The sequence below is a fragment of the Anoplopoma fimbria genome, chromosome 6 (genome assembly GCF_027596085.1).
Source record: "Anoplopoma fimbria isolate UVic2021 breed Golden Eagle Sablefish chromosome 6, Afim_UVic_2022, whole genome shotgun sequence".
Classification (NCBI taxonomy): Eukaryota; Metazoa; Chordata; class Actinopteri; order Perciformes; family Anoplopomatidae; genus Anoplopoma; species Anoplopoma fimbria.
The window spans coordinates 1,655,724-1,672,861 of NC_072454.1; the positions used below are offsets into that span (position 1 = coordinate 1,655,724).

The following is a 17,138-nucleotide window of genomic DNA, read 5'->3' on the forward strand; positions in this document are numbered from 1 at the left end:
GCTGTCTCTTCCTCTCAATCATCCTCCATTCTTCTCTTTTTCTCTCTGCGGTCCTCTCTCCCATCTTTTTTCCTTTCAGCTTTCTTCTTTTTCCATCATCAGACTCCTTTTATAGCTCATAGTTGCTGGTTTCCATCCTCTGCTCTTCCATTAAAGAGAGGAAAACTAAAATGTGGAAATGTTTCATCACATTGTTGCTAAATAATCAAGTTCTTCAAGTGTGGTTAAAAAAAATCATTTACACACACACATAAAATCCATCAACAAACCCACTTCTTTTGTCTGTTGCTTTTTTAAACAATGATAATCACATCAGATTATTACAATAATAATATTGTAGAGCAACAGTCTAGACCTTCTGTGATTAAAATGTCTTGAGATAACTTCTGTTATGATTTGACACAGTTTTATTGAAATAAATTAACTTGAATAATAATGTGTGTGTGTGTGTGTGTGTGTGTCATGTGTTCCCAGGTGAGGACTTTGCTGTCGTCCAGCAGGAGATTATAATGATGAAGGACTGTAAACACTCCAACATCGTAGCCTATTTTGGCAGTTATCTCCGGTAAGTGTGTGTGTGAGAAAGTAACGGTGTGTGTGTGTGTGTGTGTGTGTGTGTGTGTGTGTGTGTGTGTGTGTGTGTGTGTGTGTGTGTGTGTGTGTGTGTGTGTGTGTGTGTGTGTGTGTGTGTGTGTGTGTTTGAAGATGTGTTGACGTGTGTCTTCTGTTGTGTTTGTACAGGAGAGATAAGTTATGGATCAGTATGGAGTACTGTGGCGGAGGCTCTCTGCAGGATATCTATCACGGTAGGAACCACACACACACACACACACACACACACACACACACACACACGCTGTTTGTTTTGACCTTTTCTCACTCTGTGATATTCTTCCATCCCTCTCGTTTTCCGTCTCTCTTCCTGGTTTTCCTCCTCCAGTAACTGGGCCGCTGTCAGAGTCACAGATCGCCTACATGTCACGGGAGACCCTGCAGGTAAAGTGGATTTTTATTTTGACTAAGAGAATAAATATAAATATATATACATATACATACATACATACATACATACATACATACATACATACATACATACATACATACATATAGACTAACTTTTCTCACCACTATCCCAAACTAATATTTCAACCTTCCAGAAGTCAATATGTCAATAAACCTGTCCAAAATTCCAAAATGTATCCTTTTACTTTATCGTCCTCTATAGTGGTCATTTGCATAAAAACACACAATTCAAATATTTAGGAAATACATGATTGTGTTTATATTTCAACATTGGCTTTGATTAAGAAAAATATTGGCATTAGTTCTATTAATTATAAACTGCTTAAAACTACAGTAAGGCAATTAAAATATTCTTGTATCTTTTTTATGTTGCTGTGAAAAAATCTCCTTCAAACAACTGGATTCATGCTTCTAGTTTCTCACCAAAAACTAGATTCTATAAGATGACATGTTGGATTCAGGATGCATAAAAGGCTTTTGTTGTGCTGGAATTTATGTTTTATGGTTCAAAGAACAAATTCTGTGCTACATTTTAACATTAATACATTTTAAAATAGAAATAATATCAAAACAAATTAAAACATAAATTAGACATAAAGTATTGAGTATTGAGACCAAACTGGAAATATTCCCCAAAACACCACATCTGCATAAAATAACGGAAGAAACTGTGCAACTAGTCAACATTGTTCACTGGAGCCAGTCCTCCATTACAGATGAAATGTGTGTAAGTCGAGCCAAACATCTGATTCTAATAAAGCCAACTGTTGCTTCTCTTGAAAAATGTCTTTATTTCATGTTTTTTTTTTCTTCCTGTGTCAATAACCGCGCTGCTGTGTGATTGTGTTCACAGGGTTTATACTACCTTCACAATAAAGGCAAAATGCACAGAGACATCAAGGTGAGTTTGGAGAAAACTGAATGGAATATGCAAGTCAGCAAAACTTTGAATTCTCAAGGCCTTTCAGGGTCGTCTGTTTGACTGTAACTTCCTGTTTGAAGGGCGGACAAAATATGGTGACACAGACAACAGCCTTAAAAAACCTCCACACAGTGAAATCAACACTTTTTTTCTAATGTCACCAGTGGTCGAATTTACTGCAGGGTCGTTGTAATAAATGACCATTTACTGCTGTTTCTATTATTTTTGGTAACTGAAAGATAATTAATCAAAGTCAAGAAAATAATTCAAACACAAACATTCAGCAATGTTTGAAATAGAAAAACTGAAGCCCCAGTTTATTTATTGTATTCATATTTATTTATTGTTGAGGTTGTTGTTGATTTGATTTGACTTGCAGAGTGAAATGTTGATGCGTGGCGTGTTTTGTCTCTGACAGGGAGCCAACATCCTCCTGACAGACAACGGCTACGTTAAACTAGGTGAGTGGAACATAAACCTTCTGCTCCACAAAACTGAATCTGAATAACCTCATTTACTGACACTCTTCTCCGTGTAATCATTTCTGTTCTCCCTCCCTCTATTATTCTTCTTCCTCTCCATAGCTGACTTCGGCGTATCGGCTCAGATCACAGCGACTCTGGCCAAGAGGAAGTCGTTCATTGGAACTCCGTACTGGTTAGTTGTCCTGTTTTTTCTCCCATCATGCATCATGAAGATATAGCATTCTATTTTTATTTTTATTTTATTGTATAATATGTGTATTTATTATCTGTTTCTATGTAGTTGAGCTGCTGCAACACCCGAATTTCCCCCATGGGGATCAATAAAGGAATATAATAATAGCAAACTTAAAAAATTCTAAGTTTATTTCTAAACTATTGAATCTTGTGGGGATTCAATATTTTTTTTTATTTTTTTTTATTGGTTGATATTTTTATTTTATTTTATTTTTATTAGTGAAGAAAGGTGCCAAAGAAGTATATATTTTATCTAGCAAAACATGGAAGACGGACATACAGACAATAACATAAAGCAGTTACGATGACATATGTAATTTAATAATAAATGGTCCGGGAGTAGACAAAAGATGAGGTGGAATTATTGCAGTGTTAATAAATAAATATGTGCTTCAACAGTAATATCGTTATAATAATAATAATAATAATAATAATATAATGGTATTTTATCATATATTAGTCATATAATATTAACAATAATAAAATAACATGTGATCATATAAGGGTTATATAATAATAATAAAATAAAATGTTATTATATCAAGTTCATATAATAATAATACTAATAACAATAATACTCATATTAATAATAATAATAAATTGGCATGTAATCTTATAACAGTCTTACTATATATCTGTAGTAGCATCAGACTACTCCCCTTTAACAAAACCTGAACAGACCAGGAGTGAAAAGCATTTGTGGAGCTCCTACAGAAGCAGAATCATCTGGAGGTTAACATCAGGGTCAGCTGCTGAAGCCAGAGAGAAATGTCTGAAAAGTTCATGTGTGTAGCTGTTTAATTAACCTTTCATTCTTTCCCTCATGTCTTGTTTGTTTCTGTCTTTCTCCTCCTCCTCCTCCTCCTCCCTCCTCCTCCTCCTCCTCTCATAGGATGGCTCCAGAGGTGGCAGCAGTAGAGAGGAAAGGAGGTTACAACCAGCTGTGTGATATCTGGGCTGTGGGCATTACTGCAATAGAGCTGGCTGAACTCCAGCCTCCCATGTTCGACCTGCACCCCATGTGTGTGTGTGTGTGTGTGTGTCTGTGTGTGTGTGTGTGTGTGTGTGTGTGTGTGTGTGTGTGTGTGTGTGTGTGTGTGTGTGTGTGTCTGTGTGTGTCTGTGTATATGTGTATTATAACTGTGAAAGTGTGTTGATAGCAGAGTGGAGACCTGCATTCAATGTTAAGCAATGAAAGGATGAAAACGAGATTTGATTCTTCCCACATGTGTTGATTAAAGTAAAGATGTTCCATCAGTGTTTAAAACACTTTATTTTCTCAGAAGGTATATTTTCATTTAAATGAGTGTGTCCTCAGTGAATTTATCAAACCTCCTATGATACATTCATCATAACTGTGTGGTTTCATCATCATGAATCAGTATTCTGCTGTAAAGACTCGGGGTTGAGTCTTCATCTCTCTTCTTCCTCCTCAGGGCTCTCTTCTTAATGACCAAGAGTAATTTCCAGCCTCCGAAGTTGAAAGATAAAGTCAAGTGGTGAGAGAACCAACCAGTGCATGATTTCTTTCTCTTATCAAAGCTTCTTTCAAGGCCTAACGATGAACCCTTTCTCTCTTTTTTTTCATCTCTCCGCTGGACGACAGGACTAATAACTTCCACCATTTTGTCAAACTGTCGCTCACCAAGAACCCAAAGAAGAGGCCCACAGCGGAGAAGCTGCTGCAGGTGAGCAGTGAAGCAACATATTCACAATTCTTTAAAACAAACAGGTTACAAATCCTAACTCTACTGTTATTATCGGATACTCACTGCAGATTGGAACATTTACACAATAAAGCTCATCATTCTTAGAAAAAGCAGGAATTTCTCATTGTTAGAAGACAAATATGCTTTTTTTGTTTTTGTGTATCAAGTTTCACGCCAGAAAACAGAATCAGAAAACAGTGAAAAGTAACATTGGTTGCTTCTTTATTATAACAAACTTCTGCTTTACTATTTCAAACACTGAAACCAGAGTTGGTGATTGTTGGAAGTGTGTAACGTTTTGTTTCTGTCAAGTTTGTTTTACATTGATCAGTGAGGTTTTTTGTCAATGGAGTCTGGTAGCTTTGAGGAGAGCATATTAACATTTCACATCTTACACTGAGAATTAAGGGTTTATTTGAACCAAACCAGAGTTGGTTATTGTTGGAACAGCGGATAGACTAACAAAGATGGTTTAAATGAGCTTTATTTTGTTTCTGTCGAGTTTGAATGAAGTTTGTTTTAATGATCTGAGAGGTAAAATGAGTTGTTTTGTACGTTCATAAATTATAATAATGGTCCAAATCCCTGTTGTTTTTTCTTATTTTATATTAACTTCAACGTGCCACATAGCATCGCACCAGAAAAAAGGTGTGGTGATTATCGCGTCCACTAAGATGTCGTGTTTCCATCACTGCTGATTGATTTTGTCTGATTTTACCCTTTATCAATAAAGAAAAAAGCCAGATGTTTGTGGGCCTTTTGTTCAGTGAGAAAGTGGATTTAGTCAGTGTAGTTTGAACAGAGAATGACTATGTAACGGATATAAAAAAGAAGTAACCACCGTTACATTTTCACTGTTTACTAACCCTGTTTTTAGCTGCATTTGTGACATTGAACGCAACAGTTAAAAAACAGAAGGCTACTTGTCTCCTATTTCTAGCAGGTTTTTGCATAAATATTGGTGTTAAAAGTGTAGAAGACAGCTCTGATTAACAGTGATTTTAGTTATTTTTCAAGCAAAAAAACTAATATCTGTCCCAGGCTGAGACGCTATAATGATTATCTAGAATAAGTGGAAACCTTTGTGCTCTCGATCAGACGTTTAAAACAGCTCTCCCTCTCCCTCTGTCGTCTCCCAGCACCCTTTCGTGTCGCAGCCTCTCAGCAGGACGCTGGCGATCGAGCTGCTGGACAAATCCAACAACCCCGACCACAGCACCTACAACGACTTTGACGACGACGACCCTGAACCAGAGGTAACCTTTGACCTTCTCAGCTTTGAGTGTCACAGACCTCGCGGACCGAGAAGTGATCAGGTCTTTTGCTGGATCTCGTTTCCTTTCCTTCCCTCCTAATCGTGCACTTCTATCTCCTCATTCAACCTCTGGCACATTGTGACTCATCTTACTGCCTTTGTCCCTCTCCTTCTTTCCTTTCCTTACCTTCCTTGCCTCTTCTCGTTTCACTCTTCTTGGCTTTTATCTTCTCCTTTCTTCCTCTTCCTCTTTCCTTCTTGTAGCGTTTCTCCTTTCTCTTTTCTCTCTTTCTCTCATTTTCTCTTGTCTCCTTATCTCCAACCCCCTTCTTCTACCTCCTCCTCAGTTTAAGTACAGGGGTCATTTCTTACCCATAAGCCCCGGCGCTCGGCGTGCGCCCCGTTTCGCGGCCCGTAGGAAGGTACCAGTTTGGGCTGCGGTGTCTGCAGTGATGTGGTTCTAACACAAACTGGACTGTCACAGGACTGAATGAAAAGAGATTCACTTCAGTGTCTACTGGTGTTGTCATGGAAACGGCTGATGGATTACATCATATTATGGCAGTTGCATAGTTAGTTCAACATGCCAGTGAGCACTTTTCTTTAACGTGGTTATTTTAAAATAATTATGACCTTTAGAATTACATGATTCTAAAATCACAGTTTGAGTTACCTTTATTCAAAATTGTGGAATATTTTCCATTTAGAACACACTGCAATTTATTTGAGTACGGCTGTATATTGTTATTACTACTCTCAGAAATACCTTTATTCACTTTCTCGCCAAGAGTTAGACGAGAAGATCGATCCCACTCTCATGTCTGGAGGGAAAAGAGACAGTTTGACTCCGTCCAAAGGAAACAGAATCCGACCTCCAGCTCCTCAAAGCTCACTAAATGACGCTTTATATCTAGCTGGGTTAATTATCCCTTAACTTTCTGAACCCTAAAAACCAGCAGCAGGATTAAGAAGCATTTTTTCTATTAAATCAAATTGCCAAAACTACCCTGTTTATCAAAGCCAGAAGCTGTAACCTCGATTATCGTCATTATCGTCAGATTTTTATCTTTCTGACGGTCTTTGAACACATCATGTGTGCTGAACGCTTCTGTCAAAAAGAGCAATCGAAATAGGGATATTTCATTGAAAGTATTTTATTCTACGTGTCTCATTTAACATTCCGCCACAAATAAACCTTTTGCTTTAACCAGATTCTGTAAAAAATATTAAATCCTGAGCTCCTCAACGCAACTATGAAGCCATGATTGATTCAGCTGAAACCACAGAATTGAAGCTGTAACTGACATTAAACTTTCTAGTGACAAAAAAACTGTCCTCACTTCCATGACAACATTATGGCTCCATCTTGGCTGAACCACAGCAGATCTCTGAACGTCAGCTTTCATTCTAGTTCTGTGGCGGCAGATCGCCCGTAAAGAAACGGCTCAATTCATGAAGATGGCTACCAAAGTGTGACATCATCACCCTCCTTTAGAATAATGCATCTGAATCCTGTTTCATGTTGAGTGGACAGAGCCTCTTCTCTTCTGCAGTGTGTTGCTCTGTTGTTGTAGAAAACACTCCATGTTGTTACAAAATCTTGTCAGATTCATGGCTCGGCCCTCAGACCCCTGAGCACAGTCGCCCAGACCACAATTGCTCAATTTGGCCGACTGCAAGAAGCATGAAACCAGTTTAAACCAACATCCAGGTCAAATCCCATTGGCTGACAAATAGTGTTGAGATTGTGGTTTGTTTTGTCAGAAATGTTTCTTACCAAAAACCTGGCTTCAGTCCATTTGTGCCCAAAGACAATATTTAGTGTGAGAAGATAAATGCCACAACTTTCATTCTGATTGGTTTAAAATCTTTAACTCTTGATATGGACAAACTTTTGGAAAGTATCTAATGATATATAATAGTATAATAATGTAGTAAGGAATATATATTGTATATCTATCACAGTACAGCTTTGATTTTTAGATCGACATGAACAATCACACTTTTATAAGTAATCAGTATATTTAAAAAATGAGGAATAACGCTAACATAACAGCTTAATTCAATTCCATATTACATTTTGTTTTTACACATTATAAATGTGAATATCTTGGATATTCAACTTAATGAGTTCATTAATACCAAATACTTGATGGTGCTACTTGTAGAGGGATGCAGACATTGTTTATCATTCTTTATTTAGTCTTTTGGCTCATAATCTTTCCCCTAAAAATAATGAAATATATAGAAAAAAGAACAGCGTCCCATCATGTGCCCAAATATATAAATTAAAGTATGATCTGAAAAACTGTCTTGATTTTGAAAATATCTTCAGAGTGGAGAACACTTGGAACTTTTAGGGAAAATATTTAAACCTCAGTGGAACAGCAAAGTCGGCCCATCTGTTGGGGAGTTTTTACCCGGCTGTGATTAAAAGATGAAATATTTTCACCATTCGGCAGTTTTGAAACACAGGATACAGATTGCATTATGAAAAAGGTGGGTGAGTATTTAAATATGTCAGTTATGGAAGCCATCTTCATCTACTTTGCCGTCACAAGTACTAACTGTTTGTGTTATAAGGTTTTAAATGTATCTATTAGTGGATCTGTGCTAAGAATGTGGCTTTGATAGATGCATTTCTTGTGTCTTGGTTTGTCTTTGGTGCTTTTCCAGCATGGTTTGAGGTTGCTGTGGATTTCTTTAGCTTCTTAAGATTAAATGGAGTGTGAATACTTCTGTGTCTCTGTGTACTGTGGTTTAACCTGTGAATGAGCAGTTGTACCGTATAAACATAAACGATGTGGTCATGAACCATTACTTTACCTCTGTTATTTGTAAAGGAAACCAACGGATTTGACCAAATAGACTAAATGGACCTCATGTAAGAACATGTAGATATTCTCATCTTAACTTCAAACGCTCTGAGCTTCAGATAGCTGTTTAAACCATAAACAATGACGAATGACACCTGTGTGTAGATGAGCATGCATTCTGTAAATTAGCATAATTAATGCCCTGATAATACCTACACTTCCTGCCCCATATGTGCTATATTGAAGTCCTGCTTTTGGAGATGCAAAAAGGAAATTGTATTATTTTTAACAGCTTCAGCCACTTCAGCCCAGAATGAAGAGAGCAGCTAAAGTGGTAAATAACAAGAGCTGTAAATATTCAGTATTGATATTTTTACACAATAGCACAAATAGCCAATTTTAAATGAATGGTGATATTGTTAAGTTATAGGAATACATTTAGAATTAAATCAGCCTATAATTCAAACAGGATAATGTCAAAATAAAATAGCTTCTAAGTATTTAAATAAACATCCATAGATGGTAAAGCTCAGGCTTGGATAACAGCAGACTAGTGTCACATGACCCCTAAAATTCAAACTATGAGAGTAGTGGTGAATGCGGCGAGTTCTCCTGAATCACTCGTATAACCACTTAAAATCACATGTTCCTTCAAACGGTTCCTGCTTAAGGAGGAATGTACTCTTATGGAAAGGGTCTGGTTTAGAGATCCAGTGATCGGTTGATGCAGAGGCAGTTGTAGTCAGCTGTTTTCCAGATGGGTCACCTCTATTAAAACATGTGATCCGGTCAATGCATGGCAACTCATGAGGACAGTTTCAACACCACGTTGCCAAGGAAAGTCTGTGTTTTCCCCGTCGGCCGTGTTGCTATGTTTTGGTTGTCTGGTTGCAGAGTGCAGCTGTCTGTTTTGCTGTGTCATCAAATGCTACAGGAAATAGCAGAGGGATTTTTTTTTAGAAGCCCATTGTAATCGTCTCAAGTGCCGTGTGTTAACTACTCCACTGTGTATATCCTTTGAACTCCTATTTGACTGTGTGTGTGTGTGTGTGTGTGTGTGTGTGTGTGTGTGTGTGTGTGTGTGTGTGTGTGTGTGTGTGTGTGTGTGTGTGTGTGTGTGTGTGTGTGTGTGTGTGTGTTGTTTCTCTTCCCTGATAGTCTCCGGTCTCTGTTCCTCATCGGATCCGTTCCACCAGCAGGAGCGCCCGGGAGGGAAAGACGCTGTCGGAGATCAACTGTGAGTTCATGCAAAAGGTCAACGTGAATAAATCTCACGCTCAGTCAGAAAAGCTCCCTAACTACACTTTGGTTTTTTTCTGTTTTCCTGCCTTTCTCTGCCTTTCACTTCCTGTTTCTCTCAGTTGGTCAGGTGAAGTTTGATCCTCCACTCAGGAAGGAGACAGAGCCTCATCATGAACCGGTGAGTTTAGTAGCTTTGGTGTATGTTTGTATGAATGAGAGAGAGAGAGAGAGAGAGAGAGTCTGTTTGGTTGTCACATCACCAGTAAAGCATGGCCGATCCTCACCCCGACCGATCCATGTGGTTCTCAATCTGTGTTGAACCAAACACGAAGCCCATCCACTTAATGGTTTCAGGATCTTTTAGCTGGTAATGGATGACATCCCACTGATTAAGATCAGAGTGTCTGGGTTCTTCTTTAGGGCCAGGGTGAGGATCTCAGTAGAACAGCTGCTCCTTTATTTTGAAAAGCTTCAGTTGAGGCCTCTGATCAGGGTGCCTCCTAGCTTCCTTCCTGTGGAGGAAATCTGGGCTTGTCTAAATCAGAGGAGACCCCTAGGATAAAACCAGAACATGCTGGTCCCACCAGACCCAGAAAGCCTCAGGACCCCCCTGTTAATGCTGGACAACATGGCTAGGGAGAACAACAAGCAGCAGAATGAAGAGGGTTGGATGCATAAGAGGATGTTCACATGTTGAGTCTAAAAACAACAGACTGTATATAAGAAGTGGACGTAGTCATCGTGACGTCACTCATTGGTTTGTGGACAGATGTTTTGAAGCCTTGAATTCTTTGATTTCGCCGTCGCCATCTTGGATTTTGGCCGTCACCATGTTGTTTTTCTGCTACCAATGAACACAGGAGTGATCATATATGGACTGAGGAGGAGTGATGTAGAGACGCCGTATACGTCTCTGGTGTGGACCTGTCAATCAGTGTGTAGCCCCGCCCTAAAGCATCCCCTGCTTTATGGTCTGTTTGACTCTAAATGGAGCATCATTTACTAAATGAACATCATGCTGTATTGAAGAAGACTTGAAACTAGAGATTGAGACCATAAACTCATGTTTACAATGTTTACTGAGGGAATAAATCAAGAGAGAAGTAGAGTCATTTTCTCATAGACTTCTATACAAGCAGAGGAGTCGCCCCCTGGTGGACAGCAGAGAGAATGCAGGTTTAACACATGAAACTTTGGCTTCCCTCAGCAGAACCGTAGGTTCCCGCCTGCCAAAAAACGCGTGAAGACGCAAGCCATGCCACTTTTACAATTTACCCAAGGTGCTTTGGGGGTTGCGCTGCACACTGCAATGATGATGAGTAATCCTCACTGACTAAACTAAACAAAGTCATGGCAAAGATAAATGGATTTCCATTCCCTCACAGTAGCTTTCCTTCTCCAATCGTCTGTCAGTTTAGCTGACCTTTAATCCAGATGTTGTGACGTCTTTGGACAGCAAGGGTGAAGCAAGTAAAATAATCCCTGGCACAGATAGTAAAGCGACATGTGAGCGGCCCCTAAAGCAGTAACCGTCCCCTTCTGTCTTCGGCCTGGTGGTGACACTGACTGACAGCCAGAGAGAAGCCTTCGACAGCTTCAGTGCTTTAGTTTCTCCTAATGTGATTGATAGAAATGTAAGGGCAGATGTTTATATTTCTAAATGCCAGCTCTTGGCATAAAACACTGGTTATTGTGTATTGTTTGAGCTGGTTGGTATGTTTGATTCTCTAGGAACTTAAGCTGGTTCTGCTTTTGCCTATTACTTCTAAAACTTGTGAAAGTGTTTGCTTGCTTGTTGAAAAATGGGATGGTGCAGGGTTCACACACAATCACAATCGTCTCCTTAAAGTCCTTCACTCCCTCACACTTTTTCTGTCCTTCCTTTGCACTCTGAACTCCCTTTTTGTATTCCTCCTCCCTTCAAGTTGGCAGAGAAAGTCCTAATCCTAAATCAATTTATCCTCCAGTTTAGATTCACGTTATGAGACCTGGTAGATGTTTGAGATACTCGTATGCATTCATCCATTTGTCCTTCAGTTTCTGATCTCTCCTTGAGAGTAATATGATCACATGGGGTCTCTGTCTGTCTTGCTGACCAGTGTGGTTTGTAGCCGTCCATTTAGGATTACAGTGCTCTATGTAGCATTTAAAAATCAATAATGCTAATATTGTTATGTATCAATAACGTTATAACAGCAGCATTTTTGTGGCATCTTTCCTGATAAAGAGACCCTGGCAAACACAGATGGTGCAAAGAGTCTTAATACTAATCACCCATAGCAACACTCAGGAGCCTGGATGAGGAAACAAGTGGTTAAATTCAAAGAAATACCACCAAGAATACCAAGGAATGTATCCAAAGGGAGCTAATGGCGAGCTGCAGGAATGATTCCTAAAACCTGGAAATGAGTCAGCGTTTCCCTCGTCTAGAAGTCAGCGTGTTCTCTTGATGTGTGTGTTCACATGTTGATATAAGGTCTGTGTAACTCAAGCTGAAGAGATTTTAAAGTTTTGTTCTGCAATATGAAATATAAAATAGAAGCTTAAAAAAGGGTCTAAATGAGACGACTAGACTTCATCACCACTCGTCCTCCTTTAGTTTAGTGGTGGAGACGTGAAGTCATGTGACCGTGGTGGTTCCTTTATAAGCTAACGTTAGCTTTTTACTTCTGCTGGTTCACGCTTCTAAAATCATTGATTTGTGAAGATTATCTTGATGAACGAAACCTGCAAAGTATCACAAACTAGATTATTTAAATAATAAAAATGGATAAATCCCATTGGCTTTTTGTCAAGTGAACCGCTGCGATGGCAACTTCCTGTTTGCTGCAGATATCCTTCATTCCTGCAGTATTCTATTGTGTCATTTGTTCGCTGATGGAGGCTACACAAAGCTATTCAAATTAATTTAATATTGTTTAAGCTTCATGTTGCACCAATGATAAATATCAATGTAACTTATTAATCTTTCTCTTCTCAGTTTTTCTGATTTTTAAACTCACATCTACCCCGGTTTCCTCCCCTCCCTCCATCTATCCCCGATTCATCCAACCTCCTCAGATTAATACTCCTGTATCTCCTCTGTCTTGCCGATTCAGACTTCAGAGCCCATTTTTTGGCCTTAATCCATTTTTTCATCCATCGTCCTCTCTCTTGCATCAGTGTGTCCGTCCCCCCCGTTCCCTCCATCAGTCCAGGTTAATGTATTAACTGAGGTCTCTCTCGCTCTGTCTTGCTGACCAGTGTGAATCTGAGCCCTATCTGGACTGTGTTGAGGAGCTCTACTATACCGCGAGATCTAATCTGGTAGTACTCTTTCTATCTGTCTCTCTCTCTCTCTCGACCTCTCCCCTGTCCACCTGCTCTTTTTTTATTTTCAATCTGTCATCATCTCTTTAACCTTATGTCTTCTTTTTTTAAACACCTCTGTCTTACTCTTCATAATATTTCTCTTTCATTCGTAATCTTTTTCTGAAGGACAAGTCCTTGTCCTTCCTTTTGGCTCTCTTGCTTTCTGAGCCCTTTGCCGTCTCTTTTTATTATTTATATTTTTCATTTTCCAGACTGCTGATTGTTTTGGCTGCTTCGTGTCCAACATGTTTTTTGTGTTCATTTCCACAGTTTTGTTCCATCTATTGGGGCCCTTCTCTCTGTTACTGTTCATTATGTTCTTCTCTTTCCAACCTTTGGCTTTGGCCTCACTAACTGGTGTTGTAGTTGTCATGGTGATAGGAGTCCGTAGTGATGTTGTTGTTGTTGTTGTTGTTGTTGTTGTTGTTGTTGTTGTTGTTGTTCTTCTTTGTTGTTTTCAGATACATAGGTTCAATACACACACATTCACACAATCAAAATTGTGAATCTTTCTTTGTGTGTTAAATGCACAATGAGAGGGATTTGTTGCTTTTTGTAAACACAAAGTTCAAAGTTGGCCCCGCCTCCCCACCGGTAGAAAGCCAACCACAGGTTCACTCCCGTTTTGAACAAGCTTTTTCTCGCTATACTTGGGGGTATTATTGTAGCTTCCTCTTGGATTCGTGCATTCCATCTAGTACCTATAAATCGTTCCATTTTTATAACTGCCAGAAACGTCCTGCACACGGAAACATTTTCTGAAAAGGCAGAGTGCAGTTGAGTCTTTACATTAAATGGAAAATCTGACTCATTTAGCCTGTAATTATTAAAATAATGATATGACTAACACACACAAACAAAGAAACAAAGGTTGAAAGTCACATTCAGTTACTGTGATAAATCACAATGAGAAGTTGGCCCCGCCTCCCAAGCAGTAGAAAACCAAACCCAGATTTACTCTCGTTTTGAACAAGCTTTGTCTCGTTATATTTGCAAGTTTTTTTCCTGCACTTGGTCCGCCATTTTTGTAGTTTCCTCTTGGATGCGTGCTTGCAATCTTGCACCTTTTTAGATCACTTCATGTTTATAGAGTTTGACGGACAGAAACATCCTGAACACAGCAAGATGAAATGAAAACATAAGAAAATGTTTAGGTGAAAATCCGACTCTTTATTTGCCTGTATATATTAAAATGAACACACAAACAGAGACAAAGGTCGGAGGTCAGATTCAGTTATCGAGCTGCACATCTGAAGGCTCGTAGTGCTGCAGTTCCTTGCTTGAAAGAAAATTTGAACGCAAACATTCCTACTTCCACAACTTATGAACATACACACTCAACCTTTTAACACTTTCTATCTTGTTCCTGATATGTGTTTGATCTTTCTCTCTACAGAATGTGTCTTTCTTCCATACATTGCTGCTTCTGTGTCCTCTAACCTCTTTACATCCTCTAGTCGACCAGAGCGGCGAGGCCTTTTTTCATCCTTGTGTCTGTATGATCTTTGTCTGCAGTATTTGTGTTTTTCCTTCTGCATGCTTGTTGCGTAATGTCAGTATCTTTAAAAGTGTTTTTCTGACTGGATGCTCGTTCACATTGTGGCTTCATGTAATAGAGAATGGTGCTTATTGTCAATCTAAATCAACCTGCACCTGGAAGCAGCTGCAGGAACATTAAACTATACGAGTAATGAATCACGATAATTAAATCCAGCACTCATTCAAACAGCTCTGAGTTCTCTTTCATTCAGGTTTAGAATGAAACACTTTTCTGACGCACCTGACTTCACATTGATGATTCATTCTTTAAATTGAACTGAACTGCTATTTTCCAATCATAGCTTAGCAACAGTAACTAGGCACTGCCATGCTCTGGATATCTCCACTCTCTGAAGCGGTGTGCATGAGGATGTAGAACTTAAAGAGTTTGAAGAGTGGTGTCCATTTTTAAGCCTTTCCAAAAACAAAAACACAAATGTGTTTATCTGCTTTAAGCATCCGTCACCAGCATGTCTTGTGAACTATTTAACAGTTACTAGGTATAAGTAGCACATTGACTTTCTAGGTTACATTATAGGGCTGAACAGAATGAAGCTTTGAATGTCGGTTGTCATATTTTCAAAGGAAAAAAAATGATTTTGTGTTGTGGTTCTTTAAATGTAATGTATGGTGCTGTTAGACTGCTGTAATCGATGGTGCTGTTAGACTGCTGTAATCGATGGTGCTGTTAGACTGCTGTCAGTAGATGGTGCTGTTAGACTGCTGTCAGTAGATGGTGCTGTTAGACTGCTGTCATGTATGGTGCTGTTAGATTGCTGTAATTCATGGTGCTGTTAGATTGCTGCTAAACTACTTAATACAGTTGCTGGCCTCATCCAGAACAAACAGTTTTTTTGACTACTTGTTTTTGAAAGGCTAAAAGCCAACAAATACGGATTGAAGCTGAGTATTTTGTTAGATGTATTCATTTCCAAAATTCACAACATGTCATTATCTATCTTTTATCAATCAATGTTGACTTTTACTGGAGTTACTGGAGATGTTTGGATCCCATGAGTTGGCCACAATGTGAACTCAGCAAGAGTCAGATCTATTGAAACAGACATAAACACAGTAGTCAAATGCTCACTGTGTTTACTTGTGTATGACTGTGGTTATGAAATGATGTTAGTGAGTTTTACTGGGGATTTTATTATTCTAGCAGCCACCACTGCTGCTTCAGTAGCATCCCCCTGCAGTCTTTTGCATATTTAACAAGGTTTCAGTTGTTTTATGTTGCACTTGGCTCCAGCACTTTATGTCCCTGGAGAAATCAAATAAAGTAGCACCTACTTCAATGAGCTAGTTATGAAGTATTATGTCACAGTACTAATGTCATTTGTCTGTCTCGTAGGACTTGCAGTTGGAGTACGGACACGATTCACCAAGTCTACTGGGAGGAAACAAGTAAGTCATTTACTGTCCTTTAGTCTCTCTTGTTTGAGATGTGTGAGCTGTTCTTTGTAAGCAGAACGCTCAGGTCCAGATCAGGGCAAACTATTTCTCAAGCATGTATATTTCCAATCTCAGTGAATAAATTATTATTGTTTGATAAAATGAATTGTCTTTTCTCTTTATTTGCCTGACAAACAGGAGTCTTCTCAAATCGGTGGAGGAGGAGCTTCACCAGAGGTAAGTCAGACGCCGTTCATACCTCGATCCACTAAAGGGCCTCTTGATTTGCTGGTGTTCTATCCACGCCCACCAATCACTGTTAATGGCAACGACTAATCGAGCCAATCACGCGGCACTAACGCTGTAACGACTTCAGGCTTTCACCGCTCTCAGCATTTTGGATTCTTCTGGGTTTTAATTTTTCCCCTCTGCTGCTTGCTTCACGCTTTGATGTCATCAGGAGAGAAAGGCTGCGCTTCATAGGAGCTTCCTGCAGAGCACGGCTTACAGACACACACACACACACACACACACACACACACACACACACACACACACACACACACACACACATATGTGTGTATACACAGTTTCTCCTGCAACAGCTGCAGCTAAGTCAATGTTTCATCAAATATATTATCTTCTAGATCATGTTGAAATAAACGTGTTATATTCTGTTAGTCTGTTGACTAGAAACTGAAATGTTAGGTAGTTTGAGTTGCTGCCAGTTTTTGTTTGTCTTTGTCTCGTTTGGAGGACCGATGTGATAGTAGAGTAGATGACAGTCTTTGAGGTTTTATCATCAGGACATGTCACCTGTTTACAGACGTTGGTATAATGCTTTTTTTTTTCTTTGCGTATACATGTGCCAGATTTGGTTGTTAAGCGTCTGACAGGTTCTAGTTTTGTCATAGCAGTTTTTTTAAATCTTACTGTGTCTAAATACAAGAAAAAGATCAATTTGTTGCATTGAATTTGGGGCTTTTAGCTGAATGCTACGCATGTACAATATATTCACCTTTTTATTATTATTTTTATTAAAGATCTTGAGAAGTTGGCCATTTGGAAAAGATGCCGTATTCCAAGAGAAACAGGCTTTGTTATTACTCTTAATTTTCAAACAAAAGCAGATGTTCAAATAACGGCTTAGTCTGAAGAAACAAATAT

General features: G+C 39.0%; 1 protein-coding gene across 7 annotated transcripts in view; it reads left to right on the plus strand.

The window, feature by feature from the left end:
• Window positions 1–17,138, plus strand: part of LOC129091987 (mitogen-activated protein kinase kinase kinase kinase 3-like) — a 48,284-nt gene that overhangs the window by 14,414 nt on the left and 16,732 nt on the right. For 5 of the 7 annotated variants that reach the window (XM_054599716.1, XM_054599717.1, XM_054599719.1 and 2 more), the window contains exons 3-17: window positions 475–565; window positions 742–806; window positions 941–996; window positions 1,877–1,924; window positions 2,364–2,406; window positions 2,530–2,602; window positions 3,557–3,686; window positions 4,099–4,163; window positions 4,271–4,352; window positions 5,513–5,629; window positions 9,603–9,681; window positions 9,806–9,864; window positions 12,930–12,992; window positions 15,931–15,983; window positions 16,170–16,208. In XM_054599716.1, the coding sequence (XP_054455691.1) occupies window positions 475–565; window positions 742–806; window positions 941–996; window positions 1,877–1,924; window positions 2,364–2,406; window positions 2,530–2,602; window positions 3,557–3,686; window positions 4,099–4,163; window positions 4,271–4,352; window positions 5,513–5,629; window positions 9,603–9,681; window positions 9,806–9,864; window positions 12,930–12,992; window positions 15,931–15,983; window positions 16,170–16,208 (1,063 nt within the window). The remainder of the gene's footprint in view (window positions 1–474; window positions 566–741; window positions 807–940; window positions 997–1,876; window positions 1,925–2,363; window positions 2,407–2,529; window positions 2,603–3,556; window positions 3,687–4,098; window positions 4,164–4,270; window positions 4,353–5,512; window positions 5,630–9,602; window positions 9,682–9,805; window positions 9,865–12,929; window positions 12,993–15,930; window positions 15,984–16,169; window positions 16,209–17,138) is intronic. The other 2 variants (XM_054599720.1, XM_054599723.1) reach the window with 1 other exon arrangement.